The sequence below is a fragment of the Perca flavescens genome, chromosome 16 (assembly GCF_004354835.1).
Source record: "Perca flavescens isolate YP-PL-M2 chromosome 16, PFLA_1.0, whole genome shotgun sequence".
In the NCBI taxonomy this organism is placed as follows: Eukaryota; Metazoa; Chordata; class Actinopteri; order Perciformes; family Percidae; genus Perca; species Perca flavescens.
The window spans coordinates 10,018,037-10,031,795 of NC_041346.1; the positions used below are offsets into that span (position 1 = coordinate 10,018,037).

Below are 13,759 nucleotides of genomic sequence, written 5' to 3' on the forward strand. Positions count from 1 at the left end.
GTTTTTATTAATGTTATGTGTTGACATTAAAAAAAACAAGAAGCTGACAATACATCTTTATCAAATTCTTAGAAAACTCAAATATCAGTATCAGCATTGGCCTCAAAATTCCATTATTATCAGGCTCCACACAGAAATGACGAGCACTTTATAAGAGAGTATTGAGCATGGTATGTCCTTTTTTAAGGTTTTAACATTTTCCATTGTTGAACGAAACATTGCAAAGGCACATTTGCTATATTTGCCTGCTCATCAACACACACATAATACACACAGATAGCTCAATTCATTTCCACAGAGTTCATTCAGCAAGATAGAAATCACACTGCGTTAGTTATCTTCACAATCACTTCAGCTCCCACTTCATGTTTAATCCTTAAATGAGGCTCCATTAGCTTCATTCACAGCACAGCAGATACTGGTCTAGAATCCTGGCTCACAGTGTCACTTGGCAAATCAATGCAAATGCACTGCTTACTTGTTTTGTACTATTGTAAACAAACCTCTGCACTAAACCGTGAGTGGCAGATGTAATAGTTTCCTCACCACTGCCCAAGCCTGCTGTCATTACAGCAGCTCCTCCTCCATGAGAAGATAAATGGCAACATCAGTTATAGCGTTGCTTAGCTGCCTGTCGGGTTCCCTTGCAATCAGATGAAATCCCCCTTTAGTCAGGTACCACTTTTGCAAGTGACGTCAAGAACTTTAGCATCACCCACTTAACCATAAATATACTTGCACATGCCCACATAGACACACATGTGCACACACAGCCAGACACTTAGCATGCTCTGCCAGGAACTTTCTACTTGATGCAGAGAGACAGAAAAACACATTGAAACAAAATGTTAATTTAGTAACTGCAGTAGCTGTCTCTGTAACTACTGCTGAATGTTAGACGGTACGCCTAATTGCATTATACTCCACCTGCATGCTGTGCAAACTTAATTAGTTTTTTTTTGACTATGCTGTTTCAAAATGAATATACACAGGGGCCTATTTACCAACTCATATGTGCACGTACTTCAACCACATCTTCAAAATTCAGCACATGGTCAAAATTCCCATTTCCAAGCTCATCCTTTTTTATGCATAGCGATATCATATGCAGTGAAACCAAACAGTCCATAAATCATTGAGGTGAGTGAGAGAAGTGGTAACAAAAAAAGGAGGGGGAAAAAATGACAGAACTCATTATAAAAGATGGATGGATGAATGGGGAGATAAATCCAGGAGCCAGGAATAGGACGTGATATATTGGGGAACACACTGCTCCTATCCAGCATTTGCTTTTGTGTGTGTGTGTCAATGCAGTGCTTGGTGTCTTTTGATGCCAAGCACCTCTTGGACACCACAGAATATTAATCTCTTTGTTAATTCAGCCATCTACCCATTCATTAATTCAAAAAGAAATTGTCTTGAGAATGACTCAGGAATGTCAGAAACAAACATCAGTAAAAGAAGAAACAAGATATGAGAGGTTATGGATACTGTAAACAACGCTTTACACTTCAACTGTCCAAAGGAGGAATCATCAGGAGTCACTATCAAAATTCACAACACAACCCCCACAACCACCCCCACTAACTCAAAAGCTGCTCCACTTTACCCACTTCTGGAACATTAAAATGAAACATGTCACACAGATGAGTTGAAGCAGCAATCCTTCCTTTCATTTGTCTCCTGACTCTTTTTGGGAGAGGTGACGTCTCAATCACTGGCCTGACTTTGGCTTTGGAAAGTCCCTGTCAGTCTCCCCACACTGATTTAAGGCCAAAGCGTGGCACTGTGGCATCCGAGCCAGAGCAATCCATGGTGCATAATTCAACGCTGCTCCCAAACTTGTCTCATTAAGGATCCTGGCCGTGGTCCATGGCTCTAAGTATGAGGCTTTGAGTGACAGATCTGTTGCCAGCTTAGTACAAACAGGCACAGATCCAGTGTAAGCCCCCAGCTTCAGATTCAGCTTTGGCCCCTTCAACCTGGCAAAAACTAGCCCCGGCACCAGCCTCGGCATCAACCAGCATGTCTTGGTATGTGTCCTATATGTGACAAGCACCAGCCAAACAGTCACCCACTTTTTTACCCTGCAGTTGATAGTAAGTTGTAATGCAGGATTTCTATTTTCTGACCAGAAAAAAGTGGATTCTACTCGAGGGTTGGATATGTTTTTCTCAAACTCACTGGCACAACATGATGTCAAATGGACATTGCTGGCCACACAACAGAGTAAACACATTATATTTCCAGTAATGTATGCTGTTAAATAAATAAAAACTTTTCGAAGTAGGGCTGTGCAGTTAATCAAATTTTTTTATCGCGATTACGATTTTGTCTCCTATGGATCTCAAAAACAGACTTATCGAGAAAAACGATAATTCTGCACAACTTTTTTCACGGGAAAAGTATTAAGGGAAATTTCACAGCTTAAGGTGTTTTTGCTGTTGATTTGTTTAACTGGTTCACTGTTTTTTTAACTTCAATAATTGCAGTATCTTTCCAAAAATCAATAAGTAATCGTGATTTCAATATTGACCAAAATAATTGTGAAAAATCAAGCAAACCTACTTTGAAGTTTGATTTTGAACATGGCATGCTTTAAATGCTACGTTATTTGGTTCATTTAAAACGTTGTGCTTCTTGAGAAAAGCAACACTTACTGCAGGGGGTCCATATTTTTCCCTCCTCGGTAGCTTGATTGCAGAGAGGTCGGTAATGACGTATTTGTCACTTTCAACTTCCCACAGCCAACCATAACGAATGTCACATTAACCCCCAGTTAAAGTTTTCGCCCTAACTCTTTCTCTGGTTCAAAATCCAATCCTGCCAATTCCTCAGCCCATAGCCCAACCTCAGACGGAATTTACTTCAACCGAAGTGACTGCCACACCCCAGAGCCAAAAAGATTTAGGAAAATCAAAGATTTATCTGCGTGGATGCACAGTTTGCCACATTTGACTGACATGGTGACTGGGGAGGATATTTGCCTTCTGCATCAGTGAGAATTTCATTTGGCGAGTCGACAGAGGTGGAAGACGCACACTGACCTGCCAAGTGAGGGGGGCTGGTGACAATCACAGCTCTGCACAAGAAGGTGTTGGTGGTGGTTGTCACCTTGGCCCACTCAGCATCCTGTTGAAACACATACACAGAAATACAGCTTTATTTAATAAGCAAGCACATCCTCTCTGGTGGTGTTGAGCTATTTATAAGTGTGATTGGCTGACAGATTTTGGACACAATTTATTTCAAATACGGTACGAAGAAACTGTATTTAAGTTAATTACTTTACATTACTTCTTTCCAGTAGCTGTCCCCATATTTTCATAAGTATCATATTGTGCCTATTTGAAATTATATTGGCTAAATGATTACCTCTTCGGAGCCAAATTGTGCAATTCTACATACAATTAATGCAGATGAGCCTTTGATGAATTAATTCACGAGGAGCATCATTAAATACCATACAGTACATATCCAGACACGCTGCTGTGTTCATTAATCTTGTATTGAACAGTGAAGGAAACAGCTTTTTAGGAGATATTTATACATGAGACCTAGTTTTATAATTTAATCTATTAGATTGTGTTTTGTATTTCCATGGATGTCAATTCTGACAATATGCTATAAAAGAAGGGGATATTGTAGTAATTAATGCAAATAATTTGGTAAAATAAACTTTAAAAGGTGCTTCAATGACATTGTGATGGAAAGATGTTCTACTGTGTATTACTGGCTTTCTAAATCACTGCAGAGCTCTTGTTTGCCAGCTCCCTTGGTCTCACATGCACTAAACTTAAGCCGCTGGTGATAATTAAAACTCACCCACCACAGAACATCACTGTGCAACATACAAAAGCTCCTATCCTCTGAGACTGTAAGACAGCTAGATATTTTTGGATGCTGAAAATTAGAAATTAAATTTATAGTATTTTTAGCTCTCTTGACTGGATCCCTAGTTACTTTAGGATTGTTTAAAAAATAGATCTTTATTCACAAGGCATTAAAACAGTGAAGCCCATCTGTAATTTGGAGTTCATAGCGTCCAGCACTAGTGAGCAAGAGACAGTTGGCTTTTTGAAATTAAAATGTTTCCCAGCTTCTTGAATTTGGACCAGCTTTCCCCAAAGTCTCAAAGAAGCTAAAATACTGTTTTTATATTTTTGATTTGTATGTGCATAAAGGCACTATAGCCTTGTTGCACAAAGGACCTGGGTGTAAAGCCCACCAAGTCGGCTGTGTGAAGTTTGCATGTGCTCCCTGTGCCTGTGTGGGTTTCCTTTTTGGTGCCCCAGTTCAGCTAAGGCAAACTGGGAACTCTAAATTGCCTGAAACTGTGAATGTGAGTGTGTTTGTCTGTCAACATGTGTTAGCCCTGTGATAGACTGGCAAAATGTCAAGGGTGTGCCCTGCCTTTCACCCTATGCATGCTGGGACAGGCTCGCCTCCTGTGACCCTGCACATCATACTCTTCTTTTTCGTCCCTTTCTCCTTCCTATTCTTAATATGACTGCAGTGTACTTGGGAGTAGAGCGAAAATGACTTAACTTTTAAATATTAATTCATTTGATTTAAAAAAAAAAAAAATTCTCAATTGTTTAATCAATTATTTAGTGCATACAATCTAGGGCTGCAACTAACAGTTGTTTTCATAATTAATTACTTTGCCAATTATTTTCTTGACTAACTGATTAAAAGTTTGGTCTATAAAACATTATGAAAAATGCCCATCTCAATTTCCCACAACACAAGGTGCCCTCTTGAAAATTGCTTGTTTGTTCAAGCAACCAACTATCACATTCACCAAAATGTTTTTTTAAAACTAATTAATTGATCGATTATTAAGATAGCTGACTGTTCTCTTTCTGTTGATTCACTAGTTCACCAATCAACTAGTTGTTTTAGCTCTAATAAAATGTAACAACTTTAATCTGCTTATTTTGTCCCACCAAATGTCCAAAACCCAAAATTACTTAGAAATAAACAATTTATCGAGGTAGAGCTCTACACGTAAGGGATGCATGGAGCCTTCATGGTCTCTCAGCTGTGGATAAGGAAGACAGTCAGGCAGAACAGACAGTGCCTTCACAGGAGACGGCCTGTTTCCTCACTGAGGAAGCTGTTATCTCGGTGTCGCGCTTCATCAATCCCTGAGTGAGCTGTTACTGTACTCTACCTGCCATATGGCCGTCACAGCAGAACCCAGCCGGACATTCTTCCACCCAACACGGTCTGCCAGACACTGTGAAAGCTGTTGGGTGCCTCCCTGTGGAGAGACAGATACTACACTTCAAATCAATTGATACCCTGGTTGGGCAGAGTGCTTAAAGTTAAAGGCTTTCTTCACCCAACTCCTAAAACCACAAACCCCTGGAGGTGTCTAGCCAGCCATGCAGATAATTCCATTGTATTTTCCAAGGATTTAAATGCATTTGCCTCTGGGACTTTACTGACACCCCAGTGCAATACAACATTTTGTTTGTGGTGCTCAAGCAATTAGAAATGTACATGTAAAAAAGAATCTCATGGAAACGATATCCTGGTTATTGAATACTGGTTACTGCATAAGCCACAGAACTGGCTTTAAAATATAATTGTAAAATATAAATTGTAATAATAAATTGTAATAAATATAAAATAACAGTTTGGCTTTTTGTTCATTGTTAATGTGAGAAACCATATGTAAAAATCATGAAAACAAAATAAAAGCTGTATGTAAGTGTGTGTGTATAGCATGAAGGAGAAATACATAGAGTACTGACTTTAATCTAACATTTCAGATATATATTCAAAATTTGGTTATGGAAGAACAAAACTAAATAAAACAAAATTGCAGAGGTGAGTTGTACCAGATAAGATTCTGCACATTTAATTGCTGCTTTTTCCGCATCTGTGGTGTTGCCATGCTCACATTGCTACACATAATAATTCCTTCAGGATATATAGCTTAAACGCCGTAACAAGAAAATAGCGGCAGATGAAAAAAAGTGGAGGAAATTTGCAAATACACAAGTTTGGATTGGATAGTTTTCATCTTTTTTCAGCTCCTTTACTCCACTACTCTAAGGAGACAGAAGGTTCAGAAGCTATAACTCAAATAGAAAGGTATGGAACCATAACTTTGGTGCTGAGGGAACTCATAGAAAAAATCCAAAACAAGACCACAGCTCCAAGTGTTTTAAACTGTCCAATCGATGAAGGGTCTAGGACAAAAAAGCAATGCGTTTGCTGGGACAGGGCTTGAACGAGATGTGCAGACTGTGTTGAGGTTGCTAAGTCTAGAGAAAACATCCAATGGGGTCTCCGGTTTTGAAAAAACACTCAAGTCAGCAATATGCAGTCTGGGAAGGAGATGAGCTGTGTACCTTTATCTTGAGCTCTTGAGCTGAACCTGGAGCACTCTCCAGCAGTTGCAGTACCCCTCCAGCTGCCGCAGCATACATGAGGAAGAATAGGAAGGACATCTGGGATGGCTCCATGCCAAAGACAGACCTGCTACACAGTCCCAGCTCCTCTTTTAGTTCTGGAATGAATGAATGAATGAATGAATATACTGTAGCTCTCTCTCTCACACACAGTAATTATATTCATTCCTGTACAATGATAGTGTCCTGCCTAGTTTTATACCATTACCACTATACAGTGCATTGTCTAAAAACTGCAATTTATCCTGCATACCATTGTACCATTGATCAGTGTATAGTTAACAGAGACACCTGGTAGGATGATTGTTCTGTAATTGTCTCATGTAATGTAGATGCTTTTGTAGTCTGCAGTCAATAAATCTGATGCTGCAATGTATTTGGTTTGGCATTAAAATCTATGCATGAGGAACAATCTATACTTAGAAATTCGATGCACTGACAACAAACTCCATCAATGGCAAAACCACTTTGATCCACACTGAAATATCTCAACAAATATTGGATCAAAATTTGTAGTGTCATGATATTTGGTATAATTCTTTCAAGCTTGTGGTGGTGATGGTGCAATGGATATGACACATGCCTTTGGTGTGGGAGATCTGGGTTTGATTCCCACTGCGATACATCAACCAATGTGTTCCTGAGCAAGATACTTAACCACTAGTTGCTCCAGAGGCGTACAACTTCTGATACATAGAAATTGTAAGTCGCTTTGGATAAAAGCGTCAGCTAAATGACATGTAGTGTCATGTATGTAAAAAGATTCTCAGAAAATGAATGCCAATGACTTTGTATCCATAACAGTGTAACCAATACTTTAGTTTATTACCAAATACCAGCAAAAGTAATGACATTCTCATCGGCTTCAGTTGTACTTTGTGTTTCAGTTCATTTGCACAGTAGCAAATGTTAGCATGCTAATAAGCTAAGATGGTGACCAACACTACACCTGCTGCATTGTGAGCTTGTAGGCATTGCAACTGCTACTAGGTTATGTGTACTACTACCATTTACTTTGCCATGACTGTTATGGATCAGAGCCAAACTTTGGACCTCAACTAATATTCAACATCACATTTCTGACCTGCAGTCCAAGCGTGTTGCTCGATGTACGAGTGCAGGGTCATGCTGTCCAGTTCAACCGCATTGGGAGTCCTCGAAGGATCCTCGACGCACACTGTGGCACACAATCTGCCAATCTGAGAGCAAAGTACAGTCACCACAACACACCCACGCATGATGCTTTACCACTGTGAAGCAAAAGCATCCCATTGATACAGATAAAAACAAAAGATTGTTTAGAGGCTGCCAAACATGACTCTGACAGGGCTTTCCCCTTCAAGTTCTACTTCCCATTGCTACTCTAAGCACTTCTCCTGGGCAGATAAATTTGTGGTACTTTGATGGGTAATAAATATACTCTTGTCCTATCAATTCAAAAGCACACTGCATTAATATAAAATACCATTACCACATCTATTTGGAACTTTTTATTGATCCCTGCATGGTAAGGATATTGGACAACAAAGCAGATTATAAAAATGTCTGTGAAGACATTATCTATCTATCTATCTATCTATCTATCTATCTATCTATGTATTTATCTATATATATATCTCTGCTGATATACAGTATATGCTGTATATCATGTTTTTCTTTGTACACATGCAACAGGAAATTCAACCACTCCAAAGCTTTGTATCATATTTGACCACTGGGAGTTGGGGTTATTTAGCTGATCCCTATCGAAAATTTTTAAGCTTTTGGGAAGACAGCGCTGATTGAACATAGTCGGAAGTTCAGGATATTGCTGTGTAAGTCTGCTGTCTCACCTTCCACAGAATCTGGGTGAGGTCCATTAGCACCACTGGGGATAGAGCAGGGATACTCGTTCTGTAGGTGCGAACTTTGGCACCTGGTCCTCCCATGTGGTGCACCTTCTTGCCAACATTGAATTGGGGGAAGGTCTCTAAGCCCAGCTCCTTTATGAGCTCCAAGATATGTGTTTGGGTGCTGAAAGGGAAAATAAGCCATTGTAATGATGCATATGTTTACAGTGATTCAGGATTGACTGACTGTAATGTTATAACACTTTCAGTTGTTACAAAATAAAAAAATGCACGTATTCTGAGTTTAGAGAAGCAGGCTGCAACATTGCTTGAGTGAGTCCTTAAAACGGGTGGTGATGGTGCAGTGGATATGATACATGCCTTTGGTGTGGGAGATCTGGGTTCAATTCCCACTATGATACATCAACCAATGTGTCCCTGAGCAAGACACTTAATCCTTGTGTTGACTTTGGGTCAGATTGACCTGTTTTCAATCACAAAATATGGGATGTAGAAATAGGCACTGAAAATGTGTAGAAGAAAAATGTAACAATTTAAAACGTTGGAAAAAGCAAAAACAGACAGGCTCTACCTCGATAAAACAGAAAAAGTGTTGTTTTTTTTTCAAGGTTGACGGGAAGACAACACAAGGGTTAACCCATAGTTGCTCCAGAGGCATGCAACCTCTGATCTATGTAGCAATTGTAAGTTGCTTTGGATAAAAGCGTCCGCTAAATGACATGCAATGTAATGTAACTGGAATATCTGCTAAAATATAGACATGAAGCAGATGAGAGATGCTCTCTCCTCTTTCACATGTTCTCTTTTTCAGCTGTTCTGTTGCCAACAGTTGGCTGCAGGATGTAGCAGACCACCTAGACAGCTCCTATACAAATATGTGAGAGCTTTTTACTTTGGTCAGAACAGTCTGTGCCATGAAGTGGTCTGAATCATGACTGACATTTCTCATAAACATGCTTTATCAAACAGGACTTCAGCTGAGTTACTGAACAACCATTCCTCCAAAACCTATGATAAATTTAACAGTTTTGAAGTGGGCTGGTATTTGGGCTATAAGATTGAAGGGTTACTTCAGGTTGGAAGGTTGGAGCACCAAGGAGACAATGCACATAACAAGGAGTGATAAAGGGGCCATCCACACGGAAACGTTTTTTTGTGCAAACGCACATGTTTTGCATCGTTTGGGCCAACCGTCCAGACGAATCCTGCAAACGCACTGCCTGAAAACGCACTTTTTTGAAACCTGGTCTCAGGGTGAAAAAATCCGAAAACGGCTTCGTATGGATGGTAAATACGGATCCGTATTGATGATGTCATCGCCACACCCCTCTTTTACACCCTCTCCCACGGCCGCTGACGCACACAACTGCGGTGAAGCTAAGCGAGCATGTCCCATCTCCATGGTCAAACCAGCTCACTTCATCTAAATACTGTGTCTCTGCTTCCTGACCCTTCCCTCTAGATTCTACACAAGATATATTGCTAACGTTATGTAGCCAACGTTAAACATCGCTAAAGTAGCTGACCGTTTATAAAGTGGAAGTAGACAACTTATCAACTAGCTAGCTAATCTGTCTGCTTATAAACTCCTTAAACGGATTATAGTAACTTTTACCACGGCTTATTGTAGAAAGGCTACTGCAAGAAAAACTTATAGATTATTAAAAAGACATCATTCATGGATCATTGATGTTTGTTTGACTGCTGATGTTAGAGCTAGCTAACGTTAGCTCGCTACTAGCGCGCTGCAATCATGCAAAATAAAAAGCAATCCAACAGCACATTATACAATGTAAACAAAGACATGTTTTCTTGTGGCGGCAGTGGTGAAAGGTATTATAGTCCACGGATGTATTAAGAGAACGTTATAATCTAGCTAGTCATGTTATGATGGGAAGTGGAAGTGACTATGCTCTTCTTCTCCGTTTTTGGTGAATTTCTGTAGAAGAAACAGCGCCGGCTATAGGCCTGGACTATGAAGTAGCGTATTGAGTCATTTACAAGTGGATTCGTTTGGACGCAACTATTCTTGAAACGAATCCAGGGAAGACAGGAAAAAAAAGATCGTTTTGGTATGTGTGGACGGGGCCAAAGAGAAGTACTTTGAAAAGAGAAGTGAGCGTGAACTTAACAAGTGTTCAACACTTGTTAAGTTCTGAAAAGAAACAAAAATGCCATGTTACTTTCTACATGCCTGACATACTCTGTAGTGTTTATTTGCTTATTGCTTTGGATCTCCAGCTACTTACCAGCTACTATGGCTAGTGTCCACAGGAAAAACACATTATTTCACATTATGTACATCAAACAAAAGGGAAAAAAGTATTTCATACAGTGCATATGCACACATCCATAAGACAATACTTACAAACAGATCGAATAAAAACGTTCCACTACTAGTTTGTAATATAATCAGCAGTACTGTGGCATACATTACAATCAAAGGCCTTGGGACCACAGTATCAGCCTACATTGAACAATACACATCCCCATTCTATGCTTTTCACAATAATGGATATAAAACCTCTATTAGTCCGTATATCCTTGAATCTATTTATGACTCTTTAGAAATCTTTTCAGCCATTGTCATGTGATAATGCTAACCACTGCACAACAACGCCGCCTGTCAAGAAGTACATTTGCTACAATTATGTGGATGAAACTTGCCTGTCTAAGGTCAACGTTTTCTGCCCTATAGCTAGTGATTTCCTCTTGTTCTTCTGCACTGTTGACTACATAATGAAAACGGTGACATGTCTGACTGACTTTCAATTGTTGACTAGCAGCTTAGACTGATCTCATGAAGTGGCGTATGTATGACACGCCAATTCGTATGCCATTATTGGCTTGTTATCAAGACTACTCACTTTGTAGCGTGTTTATCAACGCGTTTGTCCTCCATTGACTTACGTTACCTTGCAATTGCGTGTGGAAAAAAAAAAAAAAACAACAACACAGGACTTTCACCCAGGAGAGCGGGGATCGTGTCCCGCGTGTGATGTTTCCTTTCCACGTATGTTCTTTTCCTAAACCCAACCCACGTGGCGTGTCACATTTCCTAAACCCAACTCCGTTCTTCTTTGCCTAATCCTAACCGGTTCTTCTTTTCCTAAACCCAACCCGTGTGTAACGTTTCCTAAACCCAACTGTAGTCTCGCGATAACACGTAGCCTCGCGATAACACACCACGTGGCTTTAGAAAGTGGCGTGTATGTTTAAGCTGTGATGTTGCAGACTGCCGTCCGCTGTATACAGCGTGGACATACACGCATGTTTACGCAAAGTCATGATATCCCGTTGAGCAGCTTGATCCAGAATCACTGATTTTAATTTGTCTTATATTTAGTGCAACTCTGCTGCATTTCAATTGCTAATAAATTGTTTTCAGTATCACAAACTAAGCGCCCTGTAAGACATAATTATACAATCAAATAATAAATGTCCTTGTGATCTCAACTGGAGTGACTCTTAAAAGGTTACATTAGCGTGACATGTCTTGGTTTCTCCTCTTTGTTGTTCTGGTAGTTTTTGATCAACCTTACCTTCCTACCCACTGCCCTCCCATGTCCCAGCGATCAACACCACTGGCTGCTGGTATTTCAGCGGACACTGTGCGACCTCCCACCCGATCTGCATGGCACATCAGACATGATTTAGTTAGAGCAATACCTCTTTTCAACAATTTAATAACCGAAGCCTGTATAAAATGACTCACATTTCAGTGTACCAATTGCTTTCGTTTTTACAAACCTTTTCCTTCCAGTATCAGTATTTTCAACTTGGCATTCCTTTTCCTGAGCAAATGAGCTGCACTCAGTCCAGATAGTCCAGCGCCAACAATAATAACGTCCCAAATTTCTGCAGTCATAGTTGTGCCAACTTAACGTGTGCTTTCAAACCGTGAAGTCAGAAACAGAAATCCAACTCGTTTTCCCTTCTCTTCTCAGTATCAATTAGGTTATCTTGCAAAGCGTTGGCTGCTTTCATAATAGTGCTCTTTGGAACTGCGAACAACAGAGCTTCTGACCTACTTGGCAGAGAATCAGCAGTCTGAACTCCAGCAGTAAAAGTAAGGAGAAGGCTTTTGATGGCTTTTTTAACAGTAAAGGGCAGGCCTTGTCAGATGCAAAGTCTTGTGCATTTGCAACCAATACCAGTATGGGTGGTAATTCTTAGACAGGGTTTATATTTTATATTCTTATGCTGTGACAGGTTTGAAGGGCATTAATGTGAGTTGATCTAAACTGATGCTATGCTGGGCTACACTTTCTTTTTAAAATCTTTAGCTTCAAGACAAGTCTAAAGGAAATAAGATCCGCCAAACCAAAACAGAGTAAAAGTCAGATTTCTTTCAGTATCTACAATTAAGGCATTTTATTTTATTGAGACATACTGAACAAACAACCATGACAATTAAATTTGATACACAGATTGCAGTGATTAATAGTACATCACTAGCAAAATGATTGCAAGCTGTTGCCAGTATGGCACAAGACAGTACTGTACAAATAAAAAATAAATGGGAGTCTGAGCTTGGAGAACATATTTAGAATGAAACATGGAAAAAAAACCTAATCCAATAGTAAATTAATTAATAGACATTTTATTACCCCAAAAAGAACAGTAAAAATAAATCCAGAACTAACAGGAGCCTGCTGGAGGAAGTTTTTGGAGAAGAATCTGCAAGATACTTGTATGTTATTTGTGGCCTAAGTTGTTGAACTTCTAGTCCATCTTTATAAATGATGTTCTGGAGAAATCCCTGCAAATGAATGCTACGACTGCAGTAGTGGGAGTAATGCATGAAGATTATAGACATTCAAATGTTTTTCTTGTTACAGCAGTGAAACATTGTGTCTGTGGTGAAGGTGAATGGTCTGTGGTCAGTCCAGACACCACGCAGAAAGATCAGATGGTAAGACGCAGAACGAGAATGGTGCAAATCATACAAAAAATCTATATGTAGGGCCTGATATATGGAGGTTGTAAAGCAGCATTCACTTGGACTTTATGCTAAGATACGTGTGTGTGTGTGTGTGTGTGTGTGTGTGTGTGTGTGTGTGTGTGTGTGTGTGTGTTAAATAAACTCAAACTCAACTTCACTAAGGGCCACACTTGGAAATAAGAATCACATCAGGGGCCAGACACGTAGAGTTTGACATGCTTTTATTTAATCTAAGTCAAACATATTTGACTGTATTACTGCATGTCTCATATAGCTATCTCACTTAACAGTTATATCGACATAAAGACCTAAAAAAAGGTTCCTTAGCCATCATAGAGTTTCGCAAATCAAGCAAAATAATGATTACATTTTTTTTACAGCAACCTGTTTCACAGCTTAATATGAAAACTCTCTGCTTCTGGAGGAATTCCTGAATCTCAAAGTCAGCAAATCTGCCAAATTCTGCTTTGAGTATTGCATAATTACAGTTTGAAAAGAGTTTCCCGTCTTTTTGGTTTCTGCGCACAACTAGGCGGGCC

General features: G+C 39.6%; 2 protein-coding genes across 2 annotated transcripts in view; one reads left to right on the plus strand and one right to left on the minus strand.

Moving 5' to 3' along the window:
* si:ch211-127i16.2 (probable flavin-containing monoamine oxidase A) overlaps window positions 1-6,479 on the minus strand; it is a 37,422-nt gene extending 30,943 nt beyond the window's left edge. Inside the window, exons 1-3 of the mRNA XM_028602192.1 lie at window positions 6,366-6,479; window positions 5,177-5,266; window positions 3,048-3,132 (exon numbers count right to left, since the gene is read on the minus strand). Coding sequence (XP_028457993.1) covers window positions 3,048-3,132; window positions 5,177-5,266; window positions 6,366-6,479 — 289 coding nt within the window. The remainder of the gene's footprint in view (window positions 1-3,047; window positions 3,133-5,176; window positions 5,267-6,365) is intronic.
* Window positions 1-13,759, plus strand: part of vsig8a (V-set and immunoglobulin domain containing 8a) — an 84,885-nt gene that overhangs the window by 38,728 nt on the left and 32,398 nt on the right. The gene's annotated exons all lie outside the window — the stretch shown is intronic.